We start from the raw sequence: 12,533 nt of genomic DNA on the forward strand, positions 1-12,533 counted from the left end.
ATATGTAATTATTTTTCTCTGTCTTACAGTGTGAGCTGATTGTCTGGGTAATGTTGTTTATAGTCACATCACAGCTACTGTACTGTTTACTAAAATAATTCTGCTTCATGCAAGTAATTTCTGTTAAGGGCACTAAAATAATTCATGGGTTTCATTGGCTTTTCTGGTCTAGGGAAATTAGGGATAGGAATTCTGCTCTGCAAGGGCTTGCAGCAGGAAGAAATAGAGTTCCTCAGTGTGCAAAGGGTTTCTCTCCACTTGTCCAGGGCTGATCTAAAGGGGATTTTGAAAAACAAGAGAGAGGAAATGTATCAGCTGTCTTCTTGGACTGACTAACAAAAACTCATCTCAGACCTTCCACAATTGCTGGTTTAAATAGGGTTTATAGTTGCTTAGAATTGTGGTGCCTGTAGCAATGGCAAAAAGACTACTGTTTGTCCACCAGTGTGTTCCTCCAGTTTTGAGACTTTGTTCATTCAAAAAGCAGTAATTGTAAATAATTAGCATCCCCTTGAAGTATGGAGGGGAGCCGTAATAAAGAAATGAGAGAACAAAAAACCCATAATACTGCCTCTGAATCATCTCAGCACCTCTGGCTTCTTTCTCACTTGACAACTGTCAATTAAGTCCTCCTATCATTTCCAAATTGTTGATAATATCTAAAATAAGAAGTTTCTCAAATGCAGTTTTGATCTGTTATTGTAATTTATTTCTAGAATGAGTTAGTAGCAAGAAAGTGTATCAGTTTGAATTAAAACACTTAAATTCAATATCAACTTAAGAGTCCAAAATCTGACTTCAATGCAGTCACTGTATATTTTGTTAGCTCCTTATTAGAGAGCACTGTAACTATTTTCTACTATTTAAGAAGTTCATCCTTGTCATAACTTTCCATAATCTTTTGTTTTTCTTGTCTTTTTTTCAGGGTCAGCCTGGTCCTCAAGTAAGTGCCATCTTTTTTTCTCACATAAGTAACAGTTAAATACAGGACCCACTGAGCTCAGGTTGTCTACAAAGTATTTTACTTTATTTTTTGATCCTACTGTAGTAAGATAGAAACTGATAACCATTGCATAATTCTGTAAGAAAAATATTTCCCAAGAGAGAAATATGCCCCCCACATATGGTTAAGTTCCCTCAGCTGTTTGACCAGATGGTGGGGTTAACAACATAATACTGAATAGAGCAAATCTCCTAACTATGGCTTGAAACTTTGCCACCAAACTTTAAAGGAAGATAAAATAACTTAGCAAATGTGTAGCAAATGTAATACTTCAACTGCTTATTAATCACATGCTAATAATGTTGCTATAATCCAGGCAGCCCTCAGTTATTTTAAATATTGCACTGCTAGCTGTTTTGATTAATTAGATACACTGCTTTGAATTAGTTCTGCTTTATTTAAGAATAGTAGAACTTTGTCTTGTGAGCTGTAATTGAAGACGTGGAACTCTAGGGACCTAACTTCAGTTCTAAAGAAGAAATAGACCAGCAGAAAGGAAACATTACATATAGCACAAATGAAATGTGAATTATTTGAGTGCTATAAAAATATGGAAGAGCAAGGAAATACGAAAAATAAATAATTTCCCAAGCCAGTACCAGTGCCATACTTAGTGAAATCAGTTGAGAAACTCAGCTATGTATGCTTCATAGGCTTTGTGGGAAGTAAGCTTTGGTCTGTGGAACTGTCTTAACACAATTTAGTTGCCCAAACCAGGATTTCTATGAGGGCCTTTTATATTTCAGAACCATGATTGAAAGTTAGAGCTTTACCACCATACTGACTGGCAATTTTTTAAAGTTAAAATTTTCATTATGAGAATTAAGCATTTGTTTTAGATTTTTTAGTTTCTAAACATCATTTTCTGTTGAAAGACAGATTGATTTACAAACCCTCAAACCACTTGGCCTGAATGCACAGTAGCCTTGCAGTGCCAGGCTCCACTTAACAGAACTGTGTAAGAAATCCATATGATACTGGAGATGACTGCTGCCCATGGCACTTGCGTTTTACAGTAGGCTCTTGATGTATGGACTATACAGAGAGGCATCTTCAGCCTCTGTGCTGCCAGGGGTTGGGGAAGAGAGAGATTGTAATTCTGTGTGGCACTGCAGCTCTGAACAAGCTCTTTTGAGGACCTGAGGCTGATTCTTGAGCCTGTGGGCTGCCCTCCAGTTGATGTTAACTTGTGCTGCCACCCGTGTCCTTTCCTTCTGGGTTTGGACCCCACCTCCCACATTTCAGTTGCTTAGAGAGTGTCTCTTGCCTAATGCTTGTAAACAGCTGCTTAGTCTTTGGAGCTCATATCTCTACATGAAATGCCCTGGGATAGCTGTAGGCAAGGAACCACCATGGAGATGGCAGCGTTCAGTGCTCTTTCAATGGCAGAAAGGCAGAGAAATCTCATCATGGGTGTAAGAGAAGCGAGGTGCAAACCAAAGAAAAAGCCCTCTAAAAATATTCCCCATATTGTCTGAGAGAGAATTCTTATGTGTTAACTTCTGTAATTCCTCCCAGTGGAAATGCTCACCTCTGGGTCATCACCATTGTCCTCAGCAACACGTACCATTATCCTCGATAATGCCTTTTCCCCCTTTTCAGCTCAAGGTGCTCTTATTGTGTCAGGAGGATATGTGTGTACTCAGTCATTTTGAGTGGCTGATTGAGTCCAGGAATAATTCTTTTGGGAGCACTGGTGGGGAAGACATAAGGCATGAAACGGAGTTTACATTAAGATGTCTAAATCCAGAAGCTTGTGTTGTATAGGTGTTGACCTGCATGGTGTGTGTCTAAGCACTCGTGGCAGCCAGTGAAGGTTAAATCAATACTCAGTGCACCTTGAAACCTGTTCAGCTCATGGTGAGCTCCTTGGGCTCAGTTACATTGTCTGCATTCAGGCTTTTGTTGGCGAGTGAATTGATCCAGAGTCTCTGGCCTCAGCCACTGGCTGTTTTGTATGCAGGCTGGATGGAGTCTGTGTTGGGCTGTGGTTGTAGCTGTCAGTCACAGGCAGCTGTCTTGGATACCTAGGGAAGCTCTCACGTGACACTAGCTGTGCACATTTGTACCTCCTAATTCCAGATTCTGACTGTAGGCAGCTACTGAACCAGATAACCATTCTGCTGAATTGCTTTCTAGCCAGTGTTGACATCTGCGTGTCTCAGGCAATTACAGGCAGGCTGTACATTTAGAAGTTTATCCCCTTAAATTGAAACTCAGATCCAGATAACTCGGTGGAACAGCATTTTTAAAATATTAAAAGCGAGTTTTTTAAATATTGGAAGCTGTGGCTGAAAATCTCAAGACTTTTAAAAATCAAAAGTATCCTCAGAAAACAGATTTCCTTCCCGTACAGATAAAATCAAAACCCCTTGGCATGTCATTAAGTAATGCAGAAATTCCAGCCTATTATAATTGTCTGCAATTTCTCTGGTCTTAACTGCATCCGTGAGAAACTCAAAATTTAAAGTATTGATCAGTTTGGTTACTAAGTAAAGTCTTCCTGGCTTCAAAGAACAAAATTGTTGTGCTGATTGGAGAAGCACTTAGGAAGTTTCTGGTGTCCTAGCCATGCAAGTCCATGCTAAGGTCAGGGATAAATTCTAATAATTTCTATACTCATTTTTTTATTAACCCCTATTCTTTTTCACTATGGTTTTATAAAGTACACACTATATTCATGTAACACACACCTAATTACTGGGCACATCCTCCTATCATGTTAATTATTTTTACTGCTTATTTTCTTAAAAAACAGATGACAAAAAATAATTTTGCTTCACATTTTCTCATTTTAAGTAACAACAAGCTTTATTACAACTTACAGGCACCTTTTTTTTTCTTCCAGAAAAAGCTTATGGTTTTGTTGCATCTCTGAAAAGTAAAGACCACCATAAAAAACTAAATAATTTCTAGCCTAATCTTTAAAAAAATAAAGTCTCTTCCTATGATTTTGGTTTTCTGTTAAAAAAAAAAGCTGCTTTAAATACCATGTAAGCTGTGTTCTTCCTTTAGAAGAGCAAGTAATAAAATCTTTAATATTTTTGCTGAAATTAAATTCTGACTCTTGAGTGGCCCAAAAAAAAATCTGCTTTTTCTTATCTGGAATATAAATATGTATTTAGATTAGCTTGAACCATAAAGGGTTCTTCTCTCAGTAAATCTATACAATCAAATTCTGCCCATGCTTTCTCTTTTTTAAATAATGGAAATATTCCTGCTTGTCAGAGAACAAAGTTTAGCTTCTAGTCTAATGTTAATTCTGTAAGACATGTGCTATCTGGGTAAAGAGAGAACGCTGGCTATTTTAAACTTTTTTTCTTGTTTAGAGGTAAGGTTCATGTAAATACTAGAAGCCATGCTTTTAGTATCATGGTGAAGGAAGACAAAACAATCCTTTAAACAAATCTTGCTGACCTAAAACTGTTAAGGACTGTAAGTGTGGGGTTAGGGTGGTGTTTTGCTTGACTTGCTCTCAGCCAGCCAACTGTTTCCTTCTTTGGGGCAATATCCTCTCCCTAGCCCCTCTCTAGCACAACATACTTTGTCTCTCATGTCAGCATACATGAGCACTCTCTGTGTGGGACTTTGACATACAGCAGCCTCACAGATGCTTCTCCTTTCTCTTTGGCAGCTGTCCAAGTCTGCATTAGAAATGGACAAAGTGTTAATGATTGATACTTGTTTTCATGAGATTCTTGTTTTCCTTTGTGTGGCACGTCCATGGACGTGATGTTGTAACAGCCTGAAATTTCCCAGTGCCTGGTGCATGATAAAGGTTTCCATAGCAATTCCAGTGACAAATGTATGTGTGTCTTTTTTTTCACCATCATGCATCAGGGTATGTGACTGGAGTATTTTTAATTTCTGATGACAGAAATTCTGATTCATGGTTAAACTGGCTATTACTGGCTTGTGCTGTCAACAGCGCTGGTGGGAACCATTTTAACTTTTAGTTTTCTGGTTTTTGTCAAAGGACAGAGAAACACAGCAGGCCACAGGCCCTAGTTTTGAGTGGGTTTGGAAGGCAGCAGTCTAGGGAAGATATTTATCACTTCCTAGAGAACACTGTGATGGTAGGGAGACTAATAGGTCTTAGAAAGAGTATCTGACAGTAGGAAGGATAGGAAAGGAGGTGTATAGACAAAATGTGTTTTAATTCTTGTTCAGCTTCCCTTTCAGTTTTGGTAGTTTTGGATAGCCATCTGCATTCCACAGCCTGTCCAGTACTGCTCTCAGTGCATCCCACTCAGTAGTGGGGCAGTTGATAACATCAAGTGATCGTGTGTGTTTTTATGGCTTTTTAAGCTATGGGTAAGGTACATAATGTCCTATTGATCAGTGCTGCAGAGTGGTCTCTACCTGTCAGACTGTTGGAGTTGGACATGTTTATTTTGTTCTGATCACCATAAATTGAGGTGTAAACTCCACATTAATTTTTTTCTAGTGATTTCCTCTCATGAATGCCTCAAGACTCTTTACTTGCCTGGAGAGTGGGGGAAGGAGGCAAGAAATACACTTATGAAGGGAAAAATCAGCTGAAGGCTGAAGCAATAGTTCACTTTCAGATACACAGTGCAGTGAAGTTACTGCTCCTGGGAGAATCCCAGTGGTTGTACCCAGGCATCAGCTGTTCTCACTTTTCAGAATAATCTTGTGGGGTATTTCTCCTAGAAACTCATACCCTATGCTCCTTTTTAAACTTCTGAAGAATTGTATTAGTCAGACTGATTATTCAAATGCTAGTCTCCTTTTGAGTTACAAGTTGCAGGTCAGATTTTGCTGTCAAATGTCAACAATTAGTTTATTAACATTAGGTAGCAGACTAGTAAAAGTCTTTTTCCTACTTTCTTTTTACAAATAATGAAGATAAATCCTTGATGCCTTTGCTGCTAATAACAATTTACTGTAAATTATGAGATCAGAAATTAATCTGAGGGCATCACATAAATTAACAAGCTTATACTCTTTGATATATTTAAGCAGACAGAGCTTGAGTTTAGTTGGCATTCTCCTTTCTTAAATGATAATAGCATTTGTGAACACCATTGAAATTGTGAGACCTTTTTATGAAACAGCCCATGTTGATTTGTGAACAAGAAGAAACAAATGCCATTTTCATGGCTTTTCATTTTATGTTAGTTGCTAAAAAGGAACCACATCAGAGAATGTTAAGAAGAGAAATCATGCTCAAAACTTCATTTACTGTATACTTAAGTGTTTATGACACAAAAGAAACCAGAAATCTGTCTTCTCAGAAGGAGATTGTGCATTTAATTGTTTTTAAGTGTGGTGCTTTCTCAGTTTCATATGTAATAAAATAGAAGTTAATTTTGTTAAAAGGCATTTACAACAACAATGTGCACTTTCAAATATAAAACACTCCAGTTTTCCTTGGTAGACTAAGGGCACATGTGTAAACCAGAAGAGCTGTGAATATTAAATGGTTTTCTTGCGCCTGCAGACAGTACTAGTGCAAGTAACAGGATTCTTTAGTTTGTAAAGAATAGAGCACAGAATTGGAGATTTAGGGGAAAATTGCTCTGAACTATCTGTTGTACCAACACTAAGGCAGCACCACACATAATTTAAAAAGGCAGAGGAGAGTAAAACTTCCAATCATCAACAAAAAAGTTCTTTTAAAATTTGATACTATGCTCTGCTTTCAACATATTTTTTTACTTGTCTTTTCCCACCCTTTTGTCAGGAATTGCAAAGGAGCCTCTAATGGCAGATTGATGACTTCCCTACAGTACCCTGCTAAGTGAACTTAGTTGGGGATAATTAGACCTTCTAGAGCTCTGCTCAACAGGCTCTGTCAGACTCCTACCCCAACTGTGCTACTGTGTTCTTTTACTTACTCTGGTAGGCAAGCTTTTGAGTTACAACTTCAGTAACTATCTGGTGCTGAAATGACAAGATGTTCAGATGTTCCACAGCATTTCCTGAAACAGATAATTTATTTCTTATTTTCTTGCTTGATTCAGAAAGTATCAGACTTGAATTCTGTTAATTTACAGTTACCAATTCAGTCTAGGTTTTGATTTTCTACAAACAGAAAAATATTAATTGTACAAAATTCTGTGAAAAGAGCTCCTCATGTAACATAATTTTCAGCTCTGGATGCCCTTATAAAATAAATTTTGCTCCTATGAAGGTGGCTTCTTTTTCTGAGTCTGCAGATCTCCTTTGGGAGTAGCTGTATGCAAAAGATAAAGAAAGCTTGGAATATGGGCTTAGAAAACAGTTTGATGCAAAACTTCTAGAAGTTGATCTCCTCATTTCCTAGTTCACATAGCAGCAATTTATGATACTGTAGGTCTGAAAAAACAAGCCCTAAAATTAGGCAATACATAAAACTAATATTTAAAACTCTAAAAGAAAATATGCATGAGAGCTTTCTATTTGTAGGATGTTACCAACTTTTTTTCATGGTGGCATCATTAATTTTTAAAAAGAATTGGGTTTGTTTTCATAAAATAAACATGAAGATCTGATTCACTGGTTACATATGCCAGTATAAATGTGATGAGGAATCACACATCAGCATTCCATCTATTCATCTAGAAGTTCCAGCTGTCACCAGGGCATGGTAGATCTTCTAACAGAAAGTGAGAAACTGTGAAGCAAAAATTACTTGCAAGCCTTAATTTGGTAAACCTTTGCTTAGCTTAACAGAGTACATATGAGTACAAAAAAGCAATTTCAAACTTTGTATTGTGGTTCCATTATGACTTACAAAGGGTTGTCAAAATATAATTAAGGACTCTGAAGTATTTTTTGTATTCCTAAATAACTTCTTTATCAAATGACCTTCATACTTTCTTCCTCTTATTCTACATATGGCAGAAATACACTCATGTGTTCTGTGTTCTATTAGAGATTATGTCAAAGCAACGTATTGAACTGTGTTCAGGAATATTATATAGTATTTTACTATCCTGCTGCACATGTTTTTAATTTTATTTTAAACTCATGCTGGCTTATTGTTTTTAGTGATCTTCATGCTGTATCTTAGCTTTGAAATCCAGTTCAATTTGTTGCAGATCCCAGTAGTTTCACTAGCTTTAATAAAAAAAAAATAGGAGTTATAAAAATGTGTATTTCATCAAGTTTATTATGAGTTGAAGATAATGCTGTGATGTCTGAGACATTGGTCTTCTACAAGGTTTTCAAAATATCAGAGTTCCTTTGAAAGCCATTATCATTTCGGAGGCTGGTGATGCTTTGTGCTAGATGCTTGAAAGTCCTGTAAACTTGAGCAGACCTGGGAGATTTGGATCTCAGGCTGGTAGAGGAAACCTTCAAAATTTATATTTCCGTTTTTAAAGTGACACTCCCATGAACTGAAATTTTACTTGAAGCAAATTGATGGGTTAGTAGAAATGCCTTAGGTTTTTTTAGATTGAATTGATGCTGGCAATAAGAGCTGTGCTGATATGTTACTCTTTCCTGTAAGTATGGGTCAAGTTTCAAGAAGGAAGAAAAAGGCAGAAAATGCAGCAGTTACTTTCATTGGAATATTTTGTGTATTGCCAGTAATGGTACTGTTGAGCACAGCATGGAAATGTCCATTCTGTTTGTGGGCTTTGATCCAGATTGCCAATTTCAAAAATGCTCTGTCTGTCCCTACAACACTGTAGGATTTCCTAATATAGTTTTTTACTGAGATCCATCAGTAATATTCAAGAGCTGTGAGCTGCTGAGAGACATGTAAGAGAATCACATATTTTCAGAAACACAATCCAGCTATCTTGCCCAGTATGTCTGCCAGTGATCATTTGCCAAAAAGAATGAATATCCATATAAGTATAAATATACATATGTGTTTAATTTCCCCTGAAGATGTTCTGAATTTTGTAGTCCATACTCTTAGTCTTCAGGAGAAAACCGTTTTGTTTTTAATAAACTTTATGTTGTCTTAAATTGCTTCCTGTATAAAGATGTTTCCAGCCTTATAGGTTACAAGAATTTATTCAGCCCTCTCACTTTTACATATGTCTGCATATGAAAGTATGTGTATGTTCGAAGTTGATATAAAAATTCATCTGCATTTATCTGGCGCTCCATCTCAAACTTCACAAATCTGAACACTTTTCAACATAGCTCTATGAAATACTTTATTGTAGTTTTCCCCTTTGGAGATTAGGGAATTGGTGACAATAAATGAAAAATTTGGTTCTTGTATTGATATTTGTTTTATAATATATAAATATTATGTTATATTTTATGACATAAATATTATTTTATATGCTTTTTTTTTGTGCTTTTCTTTCTGTACAGTTTGACGTTAAATACATTAATTTGACTAAAGGTTGACAAATCCCCATCAAGACTAGCTTTGCCTCTTTCAGCAATGCCTTTTACCTGGAATAGTTCAGAAACATTTGTGGTAACTTGATACTTGCAAGTCACTTCAGGTGGGTTTGTGCAGTGTAGTTTTTATCATTGCATTTGTCAGACAGTTCTTGTGAAAAGGCTTTTTTGGGTACCAATGGGAGCCTGTGCACAGGAACAATTTAAGGGACTACAGGGCTTGCAAGGGGGTCATAGGAGAGAAAAAAAGAATAAGATTGTCAGAGCGGTATAGTGTTTTGCTGAAATAGAATTTTCCCAAGCATTAGAATACCTTGAAGTTTAAAAAGTTACCTGATTTCTGAAATAATTCCATTGCTCTTGATCTGGGGATATCTCAGAATCCTTTCTACCCTGGTGCTATTTTTTAGATGGTTGTGGCTTTATACTATTTTTATAGTATATTATTTTTATTTTAAGTATATTAGTATACTAATATACTAATAGTGTACTATTGGTATAAATAGTATATTATTTATTTTTTAAAATTTTATACTATTTTACTGCCATTTTCTTTTTACCATTCATGATTTAAGTAATCTGACATCTTTCACAGTAGCATTTTACAGCAGCATTTGCAGACAACACTAAAGGAATATATGAATATTTCTTTGACATTGTACTACCCTGAAAGAGAAAATATCTCCTGTACTGAGTAGCAAAATTTGGAAAAGAAAAAACAGTGTATAGACGGTATGCCTTGCCTTGAACTACTGAGTGAAACTCAGAGCATTGCTACTGAAACTGGTGTGGAGTCACCACAGTAAATGAAAGAATGGAATTGGCCTTCCTTATTTCAAAGTCTGTGTTAAAATTCTCTTGCTGAAAATAGGTTTAGTGTTAAAATACTGCAAATACATGTTGTCTGCAAAACCTTGTTCAGATGTGAGCTGTGCAGGTTTGCTTGTTTACACAAGTTCAGCCTTTATTACTTTATAAATTTGCCTTGATATGATAGCAGGTACAGGCCAAAATTGTTCAAAACCCCACCTGATTTTGAAAGTAGCCCTTATTTCAAATAGATTAATAGGGAGGGGGGTTTTTTGTGGAATTTCAATCATCTGTTTCTGTGCAGTTACTACTTTTTTTGTGGAGCTGGACCATGTGCAGCATCTGTTAATGAAGTACATAAATCTCCTAGAATCAGCTGCTGGCCAAAGGAGGATCTGTCTGGTAGATACTTGGATGCTATTTCATCACAGAGTAGTAGTGCAGACAGCAAACTGAAATATCCAAAAGACTAGGGCTTGGAAGAGGTATTTTGATGACCATAGGTACTTCTGCTGTAGGTAGTGAAGTGGCAGCGGTGAATCTCCATTGGTCTGAAACTCCCCCCTTCCCTTGCTTTCATCCTTTGTCTGTTTCCTTCAGAATATCTGAAGTTCAGCCTGCCATCCTCATAGAAAAGGTTCTTTTAAGTAAAAAAATGTATAAAATGAGCAAAGAGCACTGTCATTTCACCTGAATTATCTACCAGGCTGGTAAAAAATCAGGGAAACACCAGAGGTGCTTGAATTACAAAAGCCACCCTCCAAGTTTTAGGGTAAAAATAGCCGAAACATTGGAATATGAACTACTATTTCTAGAAATAAAAGAAGTTGTTAACTCCCAGTGAGGAGCTTTTTTCTTTTTTAGGAATAAATGAGAGAACTGGCCTGTCAATAAAAATATACCAAAGGGAGTGTAAAAAGTACTTACTTAATGGTCAAGTTGAAGTGGCTCCTGCTCATTGCAGGGGGAATGGACTAAATGACCTTTAAACCCTTCCAACCCAATCTGTTTGCTGATTCTAAGGTATCATGTGATGCCTTTTCAAGTCTCAGGTGGACATCTAATGAGACAGGGATCTGCTGGACGTCTCTAACATTATTAGTGAATTTTTGCTTATCTGACCAGTAGGAGAACAGGAAGGTACATTGTGGACAAGGCAATGAGGGCTAAGATTCGGGAAATACATGTATTACAGTGCATTGAGCAGTAAGTGAAAGTCAGAAGGCTTTTGACTTTACCAGAAGCCATTTTCTTTTCTTTAAGAATGTGCCAGTTTTTTCTGCCACCATATAACTGGTCTTGCTGTCACATACAGCAGCTACTTGACTCACAAGAAACTTAGCAGATTTGAATCATAATGTTTACTTAAATTAATTTGTGGAAATAGCAAAGCTGATCCTTGTTTTTTCATGCTCAGGCAATGGGTACATAGTCACATACCCTCTGTACCATAGAATCTTTGTTGGGCTGATTGTGTTGTTTTGTAGGCTTTCAAAGAAAAATGTTATATTTGTCTGTAGAAGGAAGGGAAAGGGGAGGAGAAGGTGACAGTCTTTACTGATTAATCGAAGGAAGAATGTCAGAGAAAGGAAGAGGAGATCCCCTTTAGCAGGTTCTGCTTGGGACACTGGGCTGTGTGCTTTTTCCTGGGTACTGGGTTAGTGAGTTAGCAGCAGCCCTTCTGCAGCTTCTGATGTGAGCTGGTGGGTTTTGTGAGCAGCATTATAAGTTTCAAAATAAGCACTCTGTCCCAGCCTCAGCTAGAGCACTGTGTGAGAAATGGACGTCTAAATGAATGTCTAAATGGTTTCTTGACACATTTTGGGTAGACTGTGTTCTCCTGCCTGTAGTTTATAAACTTGTCTGATTTATATATGGCTATAAATCACCGACTTTTGAATACAGTTGTATGAATTTACAGCAGGAGTCATTTATAATTTGCTTGCTGTGAATGTTAACAGAGCTGTTTATCTAGATTTCTGTATAAATCAGTTTTATGTTTCTCAGCTTAAATCATTTACATATTGTTGCTTAAGGCAGTCACCCTTATTGTGTCAAAAATTCAGGTTTCTTTTTCTCTGCCTTAGGATTTTTAACAAAAACTTCAGAATATGAAGGAAGAAAATGAGATATTATTAAGTCTTTTGAGAGGTAGTTGGTTGAAGTTTTCACCATAAGTCATGTTACAGGAGGAGAATAAAGCATGTAAAATGGAAGGCACTTCAGCGAAACTGTTCAGAAAATTCTTCTGTGTACTTGTAAAGTTGTTGCAAGGTGAAATGTTGGCATTGTAAACTAGCATATGTAAGCACTGGCTGAAAACATGGCCAAGCTCAGCAGATGCCAAAACCACATTGCCTCAGTAGTTCAGTAGTAGTTCAGTTTGCATAGTGGGCACAAGACT

At 36.9% G+C, this 12,533-nt stretch overlaps 1 protein-coding gene across 1 annotated transcript in view; it reads left to right on the forward strand.

Annotated features, from left to right (window-relative positions):
- COL25A1 (collagen type XXV alpha 1 chain) overlaps positions 1 to 12,533 on the forward strand; it is a gene marked incomplete at both ends in the record, with an annotated part of 290,872 nt that overhangs the window by 175,403 nt on the left and 102,936 nt on the right. Inside the window, one exon of the mRNA XM_084204014.1 lies at positions 926 to 943. Coding sequence (XP_084060140.1) covers positions 926 to 943 — 18 coding nt within the window. The remainder of the gene's footprint in view (positions 1 to 925; positions 944 to 12,533) is intronic.

The sequence above is a fragment of the Fringilla coelebs genome, assembly GCF_963513975.1.
Source record: "Fringilla coelebs genome assembly, chromosome: 4".
In the NCBI taxonomy this organism is placed as follows: Eukaryota; Metazoa; Chordata; class Aves; order Passeriformes; family Fringillidae; genus Fringilla; species Fringilla coelebs.